General features: G+C 38.5%; 1 protein-coding gene across 1 annotated transcript in view; it reads left to right on the top strand.

Annotated features, from left to right (window-relative positions):
- Nucleotides 1-18,232, top strand: part of LOC112922830 (aldehyde oxidase 4-like) — a 64,164-nt gene that overhangs the window by 14,152 nt on the left and 31,780 nt on the right. The window contains exons 7-16 of the mRNA XM_072742728.1: nt 2,799-2,860; nt 5,957-6,040; nt 6,617-6,697; nt 7,954-8,098; nt 8,349-8,441; nt 10,414-10,565; nt 11,767-11,860; nt 13,834-13,943; nt 16,491-16,675; nt 17,836-17,998. Coding sequence (XP_072598829.1) covers nt 2,799-2,860; nt 5,957-6,040; nt 6,617-6,697; nt 7,954-8,098; nt 8,349-8,441; nt 10,414-10,565; nt 11,767-11,860; nt 13,834-13,943; nt 16,491-16,675; nt 17,836-17,998 — 1,169 coding nt within the window. The remainder of the gene's footprint in view (nt 1-2,798; nt 2,861-5,956; nt 6,041-6,616; nt 6,698-7,953; nt 8,099-8,348; nt 8,442-10,413; nt 10,566-11,766; nt 11,861-13,833; nt 13,944-16,490; nt 16,676-17,835; nt 17,999-18,232) is intronic.

Raw genomic sequence — 18,232 nt, 5'->3', positions numbered from 1 at the left:
CAAATTTATATGAATAAACACAATTTTCTAAAAAAAAAAAAGCATGTTAACAAATGAAGTTTTTTGTAACAAACACACCCACTTTCAAGGTAATTGTCCCCTAGTTCTTAGAAGAAAGCTGTGAAAGTAAACTTTAAATATTACAAGAAAGCTCTTTGTCCCTTTCAGCAGATAGTCTTAGACAGAAATTCAGTATTATGATGAAAAGATGTAGACTAAAACAAAGTAAAAAATGCAACTTAAATTTTATGGTAAGTGGTATATAAAAATTCTCTAATATTTTCCCTTGTTTCTCAACAAATTCTTCACTTAAAATTTTTCAGTTTCATATAAAGTACTTCTAAAATTTTGGCCTATGATTTCAATTATCATTTTAACCCAGGCCAAATGGATAATCTTTATTCAATGAAATAAGCCATACTGATGAGGAATTGAGAGCTTAAAAAAGCAGAGATCCTATGATTTGCCTTACTTGTTGTTTGGGGTTTTTTTTTCATATGCACAGTCTTAGATGGGTTATTTCCTCCCAGATTCTGTGCCTATGATTCACATAACTACCATAAGGGGATGGTGCTAAAAGTTTGGCTAAATTGATGAAGTAGATAACCTTATGCAGGATGTGGATAATTTGGAGAACATATTTTGGTTCACAATCCATTTGCTTGAATTCTTTCTAGAATTATAAATGCTAGTCACACTGATGACCTTCATGTTTGTATTTTTAAGGGAAACAATAACATAAAATAAAATTTAAAGTAATGCTATGGCACATACCTTCTAAAATGGTCAACTGATATATATCACCACTTCATTTAATCTTGTCTTTCTCTTCAAGACTAAGGGAAAAGAATTTTTTTAATTTCATCTATTTTTTCCCTTAGAATCAGAAGAATTTCTACAGTGGGCACTATTAGCATTCTTGTGGTGAGACTTTCATAGGGCTTGTAGACTTGCCACTCGGTTGTGTAGCCAAGAAAACAAAACAAAAAACTCTGATACTAGCTCTCTCTAGCCTATAATGTTTGCTTATAGTTTATCAGAGAAAAGGTGTCCATTGCCTCTTAAATACTTATATATCATGCCATGTAGTTATGTTTTAGACCTTTCAGCTCCTTTCCTCGACTCCAAAGTGAGACTTAATTCACACACTTCTATATTCTTTCTTCTTAGCAAAAGGAAAGATAGATTATGGAATCTGAATCCATTCTTGAGCATGTAGTTTCTTTCTAAACTATTCTTGTTCTAAAAACAAAAACAAAGGAGTATACCTATTAACCAAGTTTCCGCATGACTCACTGGCATCAAGCTTTTACACTTCTGGATGTTTAAATCTACCCAATCCACACATTTATTTTGCTTCTGAAATTGTTAAACTGCATTTAAACATAATAATTTTAAATTTATTTTTACTATAAAAATAACATATTCCTATTATGAAAAATGCAAAAAAAATTAAAAGGGAAAAACTCATTCATATTTCTACCCTCAGGAAACAATCACAATCAGATACTTCTGTTTCCTTTCAGTCTTTTCTATGCATAGTTTTTGTTTTCTTATTTTAAATACTTGTGGCTACTATATATGAACTTATATTGTTTATACAATTTTAACAGTATAACATAAGAGTTTTTCTATGTTATTAAAACCTCCTCATAAATATCATTTATACTGGCTGCAAAATTTGAATATACTTTGTAAAAAGACAGACTTTTCCTCACCTTTTCCACCATGCTTTGGAAATATTGACTGATTAAGGGCAGCCCAGGTAGCTCAGCAATTTAGAGCCGCCTTCAGCCCAGGGCGTGGTCCTGGAGACCCGGGATCAAGTCCCACATCAGGCTCCCTGCATGGAGCCTGCATCTCCCTCTGCCTGTGTCTCTGCCTCCCTCTCTCTGTGTCTCCTATGAATAAATTAATAAAATCCTTTTTTTAAAAAAAAAGGAAATATTGACTGATTAAAAGAATGCCAGGTACTTATTGAACGCCTATTGTTCTGTCCTGGAAGGGTTCATGAACATCCAAGACACTCATCGCCTTCTCTAGGAACTTAAGATCCACTGAGGGAGATGAAGCAAGTACATAAATGACTCTACTCCAACATAGTTGATGATAGGCCTATCAGCAGATGGATCCAGACAGTGAGTGGTACAGCTCTGGCTGGGGTGTCAGAGTAGACCCCATGGAAAAGGGGGATGGGCCTTTTAAATTAAAAGGGCCTTGACAAATGGATATACTCTCCTTAAGAAAACATGGGAGAGAGAAAAGACCATGTAAGAAAAGCTTAGCAAATAGACACATATGAGATGTTATGGGAGGGGCAGGGTTACATGAGTTAGGACAGGCCTAGGAAATAAGGCAGGAAGAGTTAATTGAAAAAATTATGGAGACCTTTATGATATTTCAGGAAGAAAATCTAATCACAAGATTTTTTTTTTTGTAAGAATATCTGTTCCCAAGAGAAAAAAAAAAAAGAATCTAATTACTAATAGAGCTATTTCACTGAAAAAAATGAAGCACAAATAAGCAATATATTTCATTATCATTCCTTAAAAGTTGACCTCTTTTAAAAAATATTATTTATTTATTTATTTATTTGAGAGAGAGGACGTACAACCCTGGGGGAGGAGCAAAGGGGGAGGGAGAGGCAGACTCCCCACTGAGCAGGGAACACTAGGATGATGTCAACAACGAAGATGTGGGGCCCATCCCAGGACCTGAGGATCATGACTTGAACCAAACACAGATACTTAACCGACTAAGCCACCCAGGCGCCCCAAAATTTGTCTCTTCTTAATCAGGTAATTTGTGCCGCTGTACTGGATACCGAACAATTGTAGAAAGTGGAAAAACTTTCTGTAGGGTAAGTTAAAATAAAAAAAATTTTTCAGTTGACTTAATACCTTAATATACATTTGCATAAAATCATCTATTGCATTCATTTATTTCTAAAATACCCTCATGTTGACCTTTTTTTCTTAAAGATTTCATTTATTTATTTGAGAGAGAGAGAGCACACATTAAAGGGAGAGGGAGAAGCAGTCTCCCTGCAGAGCAGGGAACCTGATGTGGGGCTTGATCCGAGGACCCCAGGATCATGACCTGAGCCAAAAGCAGAGGCTTAAAAACTGAGCCACCCAAGTGCCCCCATGTTGACCTTTCTAACCATTGAAAGTTGTTGAATGCCACTGTTGGTATTTTTTAAATAAACCTTTAGCATGTGTCTTATTTATAGCCCTAAATTAAGCACTTTCCTAAGAAGTAAAGTATATGGTAACATGACTTCAAGAAATGCAAACTCTACTAAGAAATAGTCTCTATTATTTTAGACTAATAGACTAAGACTATAGACTTTTTAAAGAAAAATATATAGACTAAGAAATAATAAAAGCATTATTGAAAAGCAAGATATTTAAAGTTCAGTGTATTCTCTATGCCATATGTATCAGTTTTAAAAGAACATGGTAGATTAAAGAGAATTAAAGAGCAGGAAGGGAGGCACAAAGGAAACATTGGAGAAGGGGAATTTTGAGCTAGGTCTTAAAAGAAGTGATAGAAATGAATGGCTGAAGAGAAGCCAGTAGAAAATTCCAGGTAAGAAAATGCATGGAAGTGGGAAAATGAAGGATGTCCACTGTTCACTAGGAAACTGATGTGGCCTAATGCAGGGAGTAAAAAGATATTATTCTGGGCTAAGGAATTTAGACTGAAAGTTGATAACCAATGTATGGTCATTGTCTATTCTCAAGCTGGGAGTAACATGGAAACGGTATTTCAAAGGGAAAATTCTTGGCATCTGCTAAGAAGGATAAGCCTAAAAAGGGATGAGGGCTTGGGCTAGTGCAGTCTCCCATGAATGAGGGAGTGAGGACCTAAACCAGTGTGGCAGATATGAAACGTAACTTTCAGCAAGGGGATTGCCAGAATCATAACCTCCAGACAGTAAAGGATACAATCAGGAAGAAATCCAAGTCATCCTCAAAGTTAAGAGATTAAGGAACCAGACAGGATGAAAGAAATTGGAAAAGAATGATTTAGTGTATGGCACGGGGTGGGGGAGGCTGTAGTTTTGAGATATATCAAGTTTCAGAACGTGAAATATCACGTTTTAGTTATCATGGGTTTCTAGCACCCATATTTTATGGTAAAAATTAATTTTATATAATTTTGGTTGACCAAAAACAACTCAAAGTATATAAGTTAATTCCAAATACCAAAAAAATCTCTTGAAAAAAAAAATCTACTTTTAGGCCAATAATGAAGAATCTAAAAGCTTTACAAACTACAGCTATTTTGAAATCCTGGGTAAGATACCCTTCATGTTGAACCATATGAATCAGTCTTCCACCATTGTAACTCACAAAAACAGCAACTTCATATGATTCATGATTCAACCTAGTATTATGTGATTACTTTCCTGGTGACCAAATCTAATATTATACAAAGATAGGTATCTTTATCTCACTCCCGTGAGTTCCCACATTCAGCCATTTACCATCTGTTCCTTTATTGTGCACCTCCTTCTCTCAAAATCCAAATCCATTCTTAAGTCTGTAGAAAATTCCTTACAGGTAAAAATACCAGCCACCACTTCTGCAGCACTTCCTATGTATCATATACTGTGCATATCTTTTGCATACTTACATCAAACAGACCTGGTTGGGAGGGGTTTTATTTTCCTAATTTAAAACACTGAACCCAGTTACTATGTGTTAAAGCAAGAACTGGAACCCAGGTCTCCTTAACTCCATGTACAAAGTCAAACCATAGGTCTCCAAAGCACACCAAAGCCTTGGGTTGTGCCTACACGTGAAAAGGATAAACAAGAATGAAAATAATTAGCTAGAGTTGCAGTAACTGACCAGTGAATTCAAGCCAAAAACATTACTTTGGGTCTGCATGAAGTGTCCTGAAAATTAAGGTAAGCACTTTCCTAAGAAGTAAAGTATACGGTAACCCATTATGAATGGGTTTGGGACTTAAAAATGGTTTGGGACTTGAATCATCCAAAAAATTCAGAATAGCTCCAATAACACCCAAATAAAACTCAGGTTTTCAGTTTATTTTTGTGTATAGAAAGTCTTAAGTGGAAGCACCTGGGTGGATCAGTGGTTGAGCGTCTGCATTTGGCTTGGGTTGTGATTCCAAGGTCCTGGGATTGAGTCCCACATCGGGCCCCACAGGGAGCCTGCTTCTCCCTCTGCCTATGTCTCTGCCTCTCTCTGTGTGTCTCTCAGGAATAAATAAATAAAATCTAAAAGAAAGAGAAAGAAGAAGAAAGAAAGAAAGAAAGAAAGAAAGAAAGAAAGAAAGAAAGAAAGAAAGAAAGAAGAAATAAAGAAAGAAAGAAAGAAAGGGAGGGAGGAGAAAGAAGAAGAAAGAAGGAAGGAAGGAAGGAGAGAAAGGAAGGAGAAAAGAAAGAAAGAAAGAAAGAAAGAAAGAAAGAAAGAAAGAAAGAAGAAAGAAAGAAAGAAAGAAAGAAAGAAAGAAAGAAAGAAAGAAAGAAAGAAAGAAAGTCTGAAAGGCATTTTGCCTTCCTAGGACTTCATTAAAGATACATGGTATATCACTCTTATGAGTAAAGAAAAGCCTTTTTTTGTTTGTTTATTTGTTTTTTAAATTATCACCTTGTTAACTACTCCATTTACCTCACTGTAGTGGAAGCCTTGGCTATCTGAGCCCGTCCTCGTCTGATCTCCTTCACGATCCCCTGAGATTTGAGTGATACATTAATAAGACTATCATAGCATGGTTACAGGCTCCCTGTAATTTTCCCTAATTGTTCAGTGATGGAAGAGCTAGTTCTCCACTCCACCCCATTACAGAGCCCTTGAAGACAAGGACATGCTCTGTTACTTCTTCCATAGCTTCTGTAGGGCCTGGGGACTGCAAATACTAGAGTTGATGTTTTAAGAATTAACCAACTAATTTGTTTTAAATTCTTGTATTACCTTCAAAGGAATCAACTGTTTGTGGAATGAAAAGTTCAGGAAAATGTTGCATGGATCAAGAAGAGAGGTCTTTTGTAAATAGACAGGAAAAAGTAAGTATCTGGTGTTCCACTTCAGTTAGGATTGCCTGAAAAATACCCACATAAATCCAAGTGCACTCATTTCCTGTTCTTTTCAGTGAGTAAAGTAAAAGGAAGATAATTCAGGGAGTAAAGAGTCTTAAAACACTTCAAAAATTAGCAGGCTAGTGACTTTCATGAGACCAATCACCACAAAGCATTTCCCTTCAGAAGCATTACAACTTTCTGTGCCTTAATCTGGTTTACCACCACCCCTCCCCACAAGTAGTAGAGATGTAAGCATCTTCATGCTCATGGCAAATAAATATCTGTTAATAATTCCTGAGACCCAGGACAGAAGCTTAAAACCTAATTCCTGATGCCAAAGGAGGAAGCCCAGAGTCCAGTAAATCTGCCCAGGAAACCATTACAGTCCTCTAAGGGTGGGCAAAATTCTATTCAGGGGTATTCTGTGGCTCTGGCACCTGCATTTTGTGTCCGGGGTGTCAGAAGTATGGCCCTGACTCTGAAGTCTCACATTTAGAAATTCTTGTATGTTTTTCAGTAACGCTGAAGTTCCATTTGTATTTTTTGTTTTGTTTTGTTGAGATATGTACCAAACTGTATAATGAAGATGAATTCCAGCCCTTGGATCCATCCCAGGAACCTATATTCCCTCCTGAACTAATAGTAAGATGCTTTACTTTTGTTGTCTCATAACATGACATGGTGCAAGCCTTTTTGCAGTATGCTATGAAATTATGAATTTTAGATATTAAAAGTTGGAAGTGTGTCCAATGCAATAACCCATTGTTATGAATTTGTTCGGTTCCACTATAAGTAACTTCAAGCAGATAGCTTAGAAGAGTGGTACTGCCAGGACCTCAGATATGCTTTGGTTCACCTCTTCAGTTGAAGATCCTGAGCTCAGAGAGTATAGGTAACTTACTCAGGGTCACACACGTACACTGTGAGATATATTAAAGATATTTTGTAAAATGATACTTATTATAATGGAATTACACTATTCTTATATTAGCCTCTGTGATCTCAACTCAGCGGGGAGAAATAGAGAGAGAAGAATATAAATGGTGTGTATGCTCATCATTCTATTCCATGACTCTATGCTCAGAAAAGAACATGAGATGGGGGATATGATTCTACTGGCTCACTAGAAGGTCACAGTCCCCACACACCCCTCCGCCTGTGGGAACTTGGACTCACTATTTAAAGAGTATACACATACACATGACATATATATGTATGTATGTGTAAAGAGAGAGTCGTTTAAAAAAATGATTTACACTATGCCTGGTAAATGATTTAAGAGGTTTTTCAAGGATAATTTTGCCATAAGCAATTTTTGTCATACCAAAACACCTAATTCCCAAAGATGAGGCCCGTTTGAGTCACTGTTAGGGCAGAACTAGAACAAGAAGCCTGCAGACTAAGACACTTTCACTATACCATGATGCGTCCTCTTCAGACACTCACTTCACAAATATAGATGGAGTTTGCTCTACTCTACATGCAGTTGTTGATGGACAGATACCTATTATGATGTTTACTCAATGATTCCCATGTGGGATCCCTGGGTGGCGCAGCGGTTTAGCACCTGCCTTTGGCCCAGGGCGCGATCCTGGAGACCCGGGATCGAATCCCACGTCGGGCTCCTGATGCATGGAGCCTGCTTCTCCCTCTGCCTGTGTCTCTGCCTCTCTCTCTCTCTCTCTGTGACTATCATAAATAAATAAATTAAAAAAAAATGATTCCCATGTGAATCTTATCAATCTAAGTAGTTTCAAATAGGCCACCTTTTCCCAAGGTAAATCCCAGAAAATTAAAATGATCCATCGGGCCACTTGGACAACCGGAGCAGTGGATATACTCATGGCATGTAGCTCAGCAACCTTCCTCCAAAGGCTGTTGGTTTTGTTTCTCTGCAGAGAATGGCAGAAGATCCAAACAAGAGAAGACTGACCTTCCAAGGGGAGAGGACTACCTGGATTGCCCCTGTGACCCTCAACGACCTTCTGGAACTGAAAGCCAATTTCCCTGAAGCCCCCCTCATAATGGGAAACACTACTGTGGGTGAGTGGTTTTTAAGTATGTTCCTTAGTCTAGATTAAGTAACCTACACATTTGTCTCTCTTTTTAAATGCTTCATAAATGCAATTCATTTTAATTAGTAGATACCTATGATCCTTTAGAATGCTTCATTGTTTTCATTTGCAAGTGTGTTGTTTGTGTCACAGTATTCACTCTGGATTATCAGTAAGCAACATTTGTTATCACCCATTGACTTCCTTTTCTAATTGCTTTAAATGTTTTTCTCCTTAAGGACCCAGCATTAAATTCAGAGATGAATTCCATCCAGTTTTCATATCTCCACTTGGGCTTCCAGAACTGTATTTTGTGGACAGCACAGATGATGGTATGAAACTTCTTTTTCATTGGCTGTTGGTAAGCTATGAATAATTACACACACTAGGCTTATTTGAGCACTTCAAAGAATATCTGACCTCATTTGTTCATTCAGAAATATTTATTGAGCACCTACTGTGTGTCCTCTATGAGCTTTATCAAATTCAATTATTCAGTTATGCCACTGAGTCCTACATGGTCATAAAAGCCATAATGGTGGAAAGAAGCCATTGTCGGTTGTTCAAATATGGAGAAATTGACTAAATACGGAGATTTAAGACATTGGCTGGCCTATAGGAAAGTTTCTTGCCAGATATTACTCCCTGATTCATAAATTTGCTCAAGGCTCAGCCTTTACTCACCTACATTCAAAAAAAAATTCTGAGACACAAAATTTGACAAATTAATTATAACTATCTTATTTTTATAGTCTTCCCACAATTTACCAAATGATTTCACATCTCATGTTTCTTTTGATCCTCATGATAGTCCTGGAAGGCAGAGATAGCAGGTGGTAGCCTTGGTATCTCCATTCTCCTAAAGAAGATAAAGAATCAAAGGACTTAAATAGCCTCCCCAACTTCACACAGCTAACACATGATCAAGTCAGGACTGGATTCCAGGGTTTCTTACTTCTAGTCAAGTTCTTCCACATGATGCACCGAATAAGGCTATCTGAGAAACATATCCAAACTTAGCATTTGAATGGATAACAGGGTATAGGAGGTAAAAATTCTACTTTAAAATAAGGCTCTCCCCAATGACTAAACAGAAATCAAATGAGAAATTATCTGCTTCTCCTCTGATCTGCTAATTTTAAGTCAATCTGCCCATTCCTTTTTTTTTTTTTTTTTTACCTGTTGGAATGTTCATATCAGTGGACTCATAGTAATAAATGAAGCAAGGAGAGGCCAGGCTGGTAAAGGAGAGGGTTGGAGGTAAGGTGTGGAGATACTGGGTTAGGGTGGGGTGGGAGTGAAGAGACTGGGGAGGATGGAGAGCCTATAACACTAAGTCAGTGTTTTCAACCTTTTCATTATTACCTTACTAGGGAGTGACATTTTCCCCCTAATCATTCCTCCATGAAATTTTAATAAATCTTAATATATCTGTTTATGTACAGTATGTATATCAGTGCTTTATACATCAAAAGAGTAAGATTTTTTTTCATCCCCTTTGGGCTGGTACTACTCTTCTTGAGAATGCATGAACTAGATGACATCACTATTCAAAGCATTCCCTGAAAAAAACAATTGTAAGAAAAACTGACCCAAGTATAGACAAGTGTCTATTCTTGTTCTTCCGTTAAGGGAACAATATGAAGATATGGCTGTAGAAGAAGGACAAATGGGCAATACAAATGTGTAGGTCACTTCCCACTTTAGACTTAATGATCTTTTAGATGTCATATAGAATTAGGGCCCTTGGGTGGCTCAGTTGGTTGAGCATCGACTCTTGGTTTTGGTTCAGGTCACAATCTTGGGGTTATAGGATTGAGCCCCACGTGGGACTCTGTGCTCAGCACAGTCTGCTGGAGATTATCTCCCTCTCACTTTCCTTCTGCTCTTCCCCCTGCTCTCCCCCTCCTCTCTAAAATGAATAAATAAAATCTTTAAAAAAAATAAAAACACAAAAATCTTAAAGAATCTTTACTGAAATTTTTATATTTGATCAATTTATTCAGGAAAACACTTTTTTTTTATTCAGGAAAACATTTAATTGGGAATTAACAAAGTAATAATTTTCAGATATCTGTGGTTGGTATGTCCTAAAATGTATGGCATATATGACTATATACATGACTGAGAAAAAGATTTTGGTACTTGATATTTGGGAATAAAACTAATTGCCAGAAATACCTTTATATTTGTTTTTCTAAGTTTATATAAAAAGAGAAGATACACTTGAAAGATTATTTCTGTGCAGCCCATGCATCTTGTTATAGTTCACTTTCAGTTTATATTCTACTATCTTATTTTCAGGGGTGACAATAGGTGCGGGATACAGCCTGGCCCAGTTGAATGATGCCTTACATCTTACTGTTTTGGAGCAACCAAAGGAGAAGACTAAGACTTACAGTGCTCTCCTGAAGCATCTGAGGACACTTGCCGGAGCCCAGATAAGGAATATGGCGGTATGCACCCTAGTATGCACCCTGTTATAGACAGCGATACAGTCTGTTCAGTTTCACAAAACATTCTGAAGAGGAATCCCCAGGCAATGTTGAACAAATCTCTACAATGTAAGTGTGAGTGTGTGAATGTACCCAAAGTAAGAGTTATCGCACTGCATGTATGTGTGCATCCAAAGTGAGAGATGGCATATTATATCACAAGATTATGGTACTGGAGTCTGAAGATGCCCAAATTCTAAACCCAGCCTGTCACCCATGAGCAGTATGATCCTGGAGAAACCACTTGACCTCGGTAGGCCACTATTTCCTCATTCTAAGAGTTAAAGTTCAACCAAATGGACTCTCCAGCTCTATCAGCGTATGAAATATGTCTTATCCATGGTATAGTAAACAAGAGCCTATGTTTTAAAAATACTCTATTATGGCTGTTTCTCTGCACTATGCTCACTTTCTTAATGTGTGCATCCACATGTCTATTCATGGATGTCCCCCAGTTGTCTAGCTTATTGAGGTATCCTTATTATAAAAGATTTAAGAGTAATTAGTGTGGACCGCTGCCCATTCCACACGTGATGGAGAGTTCAGTGGGACTTTGAGGGAGGTCATTTCTCCTGATTGTCTCTGCCCCTATTTCTGTCATTCCCAAAATTCACTATATGTTTTTACCTTCTACGTCTTCTGTCTCTTTTTCTGGACCAAGTTATTCCTCTCAACATTACCCCTTGCCCACCATCCTCTCAAAGTTTCCCATTCAAGGCTATGTCTGAAGCAATTTTATTGATAATTTGGAGTACCAAAGAAAAACTCTATTGCACAGCAGTACAGCAAGCATCTTGAATGGGAATGCTACATATCCCAGTTCTTCAGAGTTTACTCAGAGTCTATCTAGTCCCCACTTTCCCCCCATATTATTGGACACTCATACTAGCATCAGCTCTCAAAGAAATTTTCTTCTTCATTACACATGGGAAAGGAACATTTTCTCAGGATAAGTGTGAGCCGGAGTCAGGGATAGGAATCTTGCACAATATGTAGCCTTGACTATTTAGCTGCCCTAAAACAATACCAGATCATTCTATGAAGCAAAGAAGAGAATTAAGAAATTAGATTAAAACTTACACAAATCACTATACATGTAACTCTTTATTTGTCAAATAACTAGCTTTAAAAAAATGCTAAAATGCTATCTCTTTTTATTTAGACTTTAGGAGGACATGTGGTGAGCAGACCTAATTTTTCTGACCTAAATCCCATTTTAGCAGCAGGAAATGCTACTATCAATCTGCTATCTAAAGGTAAGAGATAAGCTTTGGGCATTCTATTTTTAAATTATTACTGTCAGTTATATAGCTCCTTTCATAAACCATGAACTAGGAACCCAACTATGTCTAACTTAGACTCACCAAATATATAGGCTATATCTACAGTACCTCAAATGTAAAGATGAAATGGAGATCAATTATCCTGTTCTCAGATGTTCTATATCTTGTAGATCAGATAAGTTGCTGAACCTGACAATTTTTCTTAACTATTTGGCCACATTTGTGTACAGTCCAAATTGTAGTATCAAAGCATTTTTAAAAATGAAATGTATATCTGCAGTTTTAAAGCTTTATAGCACACTTCATTTCAATGTTTTGTAAAGATGGAATTTTTCTTATAGGACTTTTCATTTAAGATTTTAAGATTTTGGGATCCCTGGGTGGCGCAGCGGTTTGGCGCCTGCCTTTGCCCCAGGGCGTGATCCTGGAGACCCGGGATCGAATCCCACGTTGGGCTCCCGGTGCATGGAGCCTGCTTCTCTCCCTCTGCCTCTCTCTCTCTCTGTGACTATAATAAATAAATAAAAATTTAAAAAAAATAAGATTTTAAGATTTTATTTTTAAGTAGTCTCTATACCCAGTGTGGGGCTCAAACTCACAATCCCAAGATCAAGAGTCACATGTTCTACTGACTGAGCCAACCAAGTGCTCCTAGGACTTTTCATTCTAAACAAAATCAAATTTGAAGAACATATTACTCATTATTTCTCTCTTTATTCAAAGTCAGCTTAAGCTTTGCCAAAGGAAAATTATTTAAACTTAGTGAATAACAATAAATGCATCATAGAGCTATTGATGTAAGATACTCTCTCTTTGATTAAAATCACATTTTTAGGGGCACCTGGGTAGCTCAGTCAGCTGAACGTCCAAGTCTTGATTTCAGCTCAGGTCATGATCTCAGGGTCATGGGATTGAGTCCCACCTTGGTTTCTACGCTGAGTAGGGAGCCAGCTTGGGATTCTGTCTCCCCCTCTGCCAGCTCACATACATGCTCATTCTCTCAAAAAAAAAAAGAAAAGAAAAGAAAAGAAATCACATTTTTAAAATATACAGTGGATCAAATAAAAGAATATTATAAACTCTTTAAGAAAAAAAACTCTATTGGGCAGGCCAGGTGGCTCAGCGATTTAGCGCACCCTTCAGCCCAGGGTGTGATCCTGAAGGCCCAGGATCGAGTCTTGCATCGGTCTCCCTGAATGGAGCCTGCTTCTCCCTCTGCCTGTGTCTCTACCTCTCTCTCTCTCTCTCTCTCTCTCTCCTCTCTGTGTATTCTCATGAATAAATAAATAAAATATTTTTTTAAAAAAAGAAAAAAACCCCTATATATAAGGCATTTCACCTCTGCCACTTGTCCCACCTCTAGCACTTTGAACAGATCATTTAACCTCTCTGGACCTCCAGACCTTAGTTTTCTCATTTGTGAAACACATTGTAATAGGTTGTTTCCAAATACATTTAAAGTTCCTCAAGGCCAAAACTGGGGAATCGTGTATAATGAATGCTAAGAACCAGAAAAGACTTTTTTTTTTAAAGATTTTATTTATTTATTTGAGAGAGAGAGAGAGAGAGCAGGCACGAGTGTGGTTAGTTGCACAGGGAGATGAAGAAGCTGACTGGGCAGGAAGCCTCATGTGGGGTTCGACCCCAGGTTCCCAAAATCATGACCTGAGCCAAAAGCAGGCACTTAACCAACAAGCCACCCAGGCACTACCAGAAAAGACTTTTCAGATTATCTAGTCTAACCCTGTCATTTTGCAAATGAGAAACAGGGAGCCTCAAAGATTCTGTGACTTGCCTAAGATGACCCAGCCTAGAAGCTGCAACTAGGAACCACATCTTTTGGCTTCAGCTTGCAGTCTCTTTCCACCAGATGCATCACATCTATCCCTTGCTGCATATTCTCTAGTTTAATAAATTCATTCTAATCAGGTCATTTCCTTTAACAGAAGGAAAACGGCAGATTCCTTTGAACAGCCATTTCCTTGAGAGATCCCCTGAAGCCAGCCTTAAATCGGAAGAGATTGTGTTATCCGTTTATATTCCCTACTCTACTCAGGTAAAGGCTCCCTGATGCACTGCACAATGGCAGGGAGCCCAGCTTGCCCTGAAGGTAGACTTTGGGTATGCTCACAGGAAGGGGCAAATTCTCATAGGACCATTTGATTTGCTTTTATATCAGAGCAACATGGTGACTTTCATGGACTCTAGGCACTTTTACCTTTGTGGATCCCTTTCTCCATAAAAAATAAAATTTTAAAAAATGACTTTTTCAGTATAAAAAGTCAAGTCTCACTCAGTGTTATGTATTCATTATTATTGTATTCATTTTTTTCTTTTGTTTTTAAAAGAAATTAAAAGGAAAACATTTCTTGATATTCTAGTAGTGTTGTAGAGTGATAGATGGTGGCTACACTGGGTGAGCAAAGCATAAGGTATAGAGATGTTGAACCATTATGTCATACACCTGAAACTAATGTAACATTGTGTGTTAACTATGTTAACACATTTCAGTTAACTATACTGAATTTTTTTTTTTAGTTTTTAAAGAAAAAGTAACATTTCTGTGGGCCCTATCACACTGCAAACAGAGAGCCCTTTGTGTGAGTTGAATTTTTTACTTCAGATAAATATTCATCTTAGCCAAGATTGTGAAAATTATAATCAGTTTCATCTATAGCGAGTTTCTAGTAAACTGAAAGTTCATTATCATAAAGATACTTCCAAATCAACCAACATTTATTAACCACTTTAAATAAAATTATTTGTTTATTAACTATCTACCACTCTACATGCCAAGCACAATGCTAAATCCAGGAAACACTACACTTATTTCATAAGACACGGGGTCCTGTCCTCAAAGGTCTCTAAATCTAAGAGGAAGGGCTTGAAATAGGAAATTGCTGACCATCTCAGACAGGGAATGTGTGCACAAAGAGACAGGGTAGTTCCAGTGACAGGGAGAGTCCTCCCTGGGTGTTGCTCAAAAAGGAGGGAAGCCATCTGGAAGAGAGGAAAGATCAGTAGAGAGAAGTGGGTGCTCATTCCAGGTGGGAGAACAACTTGGGGATAGAGGCCTGGTGGAGTGGCAGGGTGGCTGGAGCAACACCGTGAGATGTGGCTGGGAGGGAGGCTGGGGCTCCATCACCAAGCAGCTCTATTGTTCCATCAAGGAATTTGTCCATGTCCTAGCAGATAGCCATCTTTGAGGGCCTTTATTAGAGCAAATAAAATCTTAATGAAAAGTGGTATTTTAGGAATACCAATCTAATAAGAAAAATTGAGGAAAAGCTGATTAGAAGATAACCTGAAGTCTGAATGGCCAGTTGAGGGGCTAATGCAGTAATGCAGTAATTCAGGTGGGTGAGCACGAAGGTGGTGGCAGCTGGAATAGGGAGGGAAGTCCCCACCCATCAGTATAGTGGAATAAATATGATCAAATGTGTCTCAAGCATCTCTCTATAACTTTTGCTTTCAAAATAAAATATATTTTATCTTTGACAGGGTCCATGGTGGCACCCCTACCAAGATGGGGCCACACAAAGAAGCTTTCCTACTTTGTGGCTCTAATATTTCACACTAGTAATGAGATTAAGCCTAGAATGAGAGATTGAAATCTGGGAGGCACTTTTTTAAAAAATATTTTATTTATTTATTCATGAGAGACACAGGCAGAGGGAGAAGCAGGCTCACCGCAGAGAGCCCAATGCGGGTCTTGATCCCAGGACCCCAGGATCACGACCTGAGCCAAAGGCAGACACTCAGTCACTGAGCCACCCAGGTGACCATGGAAAACACTTTAAAGACCATGTGATCCAGTGGTTTCCAAGCTTTTTTCTTTTCTTTCTTTTTTTTTTTTTTTTAAGAGTAAAACTCTAGGGATCCCTGGGTGGCGCAGCGGTTTGGTGCCTGCCTTTGGCCCAGGGCGCGATCCTGGAGACCCGGGATCGAATCCCACGTCGGGCTCCCGGTGCATGGAGCCTGCTTCTTCCTCCGCCTGTGTCTCTGCCTCTCTGTCTCTCTCTGTGACTGACTATCATAAATAAAATTAAAAAAAAAAAAAAAGAGTAAAACTCTACACACACCTGAATTTTACAGAGAATGCCAAACTGAAACAGTTAAAAGTGGAGGTGTGGTAGTTCATCAGAAGAGGCAGCACACCTCATGATTTTCCCTTACTGCTCTCAGCAGCCCCAAAGGCACCATCTGATCATATGCAACTTCTCATTTTAAAGAAAATTAAGACCCAAACAGTTTAAATAATTTCCCTGAGGCCACACGTGGTAACTCGGAGTTGAAAGTAGATGAGCATAGACTCTGGAGCCCCACTGCCTAGATTTCAACTTCAATTCTACCACTTACTGTAGGACCTTGTAGAAGTTATGTAACCTCTCCGTTTCCTCATCAGTAAATTAGAAATGAGTACAGTTGCTCCAAGGATCAAATATTAATACCTGTAAGGCCCCATGGGCCGGCACTCACATACAGCCAACATGGTAGTCAACAGCATCATTTACTCTTCATTATAACTAATCATCAGCATTGTTGTCATATGGCAGAGAGTGGAGAAGAACACTAAATATTCTGGGTGTTTCTCTGTTTCCAGTGGCACTTTGTGTCAGGACTCCGGCTGGCCCAACGTCAGGAGAATGCCTTTGCCATTGTCAATGCTGGCATGAGTGTGAAGTTTGAAGATGGTACAGACACAATCAAGAACCTTCAAATGTTCTACGGAAGTGTTGGCTCCACTGTTGTCTCTGCAAGCCAAACGTGCCAGCAGCTCATTGGAAGGTATGTGACAGCACGTCTGGATATGAAACACAGGACTTTGTATTTTAATATTTTAATGAAAATAGCACTTGGAGAATTTTTCTCTGATTACATACATATTACATAATCATATAGGAAATTTAAACACTGTGGAAGAATATAAAGAAAATAAAAGTCACTCAAAAGCCAACCTTCTTCAGGTGCATGGGTGGCTCAGTGGTTGAGCATCTGCCTTTGGCTCAGGACATGATCCCGGGGTCCTGGGATCGAGTCCCACATCAGGCTCCCTGTAAGGAGCCTGCTTCTCCCTCTGCCTATGTCTATGCCTCTCTCTGTGTCTTTCATGAATAAATAAATAAAATCTTAAAAAAAAAAGTAGGAACAAAAGCCAATCTTCTTCAATTCTTCTTCAATTCTTTTATTATAGTTTCTATAATAAGATGAATGTACAAATTAATCTAAGTAGATATTATCTTCAAATTTTCTTTTTATATACCTGCAACATAAGTAAATGTTTCTAATATTGGGCCGTAAGACATCTGAAAATGTCCTCCCTCCACCACAGAAAGAAGATGAAATATTCAAAAGGTTAAATGGTCTTCATCCTATCACTCTCATTGTTTCTAATGTTTGGAAATTAAGTTTTAAAAATTCTTCCAACTAGTGCTTTCATAATAATTTTTTATCTACCATAATATTCATTGTCAACAGGGCAGCACAACTAAATGTGGCTTTTTTTTCTCAGATACTAAAATGTGTTGATGCTTTCAAAGCATTTATGTATAAACTTTCCTTTGTGACAGTGTTACAACTATCATCAGTAATTGGGTCATTTTCCGGTCATTACCTGCGCATGTGCGTGCCAGGCTTGGCCTGTTTGCTGCGGATACAGCAGGGAACAAGACAGAGATTCCTTGGGAAGCTCTGATTTTAGTACTTTGTTACCCAAGCTCTTTGAGGGGAGTCAACATTCCCAGGCCTTGAAGTTATATAATAATAAAGGAGGACAGTAAGGAAAATTTGGAAGCCACTGCAGCAGATTCTAAAGAAAGTAGTGACATGTGTGAGGGTATTTTGTCCAGACTCCAAAGAGGAACGCAGATTTCCTCCATCTTCCCTTGCTCGGTCAGGTTAGCCAGTCTTCAGCTCTTCTGTGACCTGTTTACATTCTTCTCTACAAGGCAATGGGATGACCAAATGCTGAGCGATGCCTGCCGATTGGTCCTGGATGAGATTGACATTCCGCCAACCGCTGGGGGCGGCGTGGTAGAGTACAGGCGAACCCTCATCATCAGCTTACTCTTCAAATTCTACCTCAAAGTGAGGCGAGGACTGAATAAAATGGTAAATGACTTCTCCGGTCTCTGAGCCTTGACATTCTGAGCGTGAGTCTGTACGTGAAGGACTCCCCCTTCCCTTCCCTACTGCATCAAGGTTATCAGATGATGAGGGCAGAGGGGATGGAGCCCACAGAGTGCAGCCTCCCAGCCTCCTTTGTCCTTCTTCTTCTCTCTCCCCTCTCCTTCTCTCCTGGGCTGAGAAGGGGACAATCTTGCTATTACATTTGCCCTATAGGTT

Source organism: Vulpes vulpes, chromosome 16 (assembly GCF_048418805.1).
Source record: "Vulpes vulpes isolate BD-2025 chromosome 16, VulVul3, whole genome shotgun sequence".
Lineage (NCBI taxonomy): Eukaryota > Metazoa > Chordata > Mammalia > Carnivora > Canidae > Vulpes > Vulpes vulpes.
Note: the sequence above shows the minus strand (reverse complement) of the source record. Positions and strands in the feature narration are given on the sequence as shown.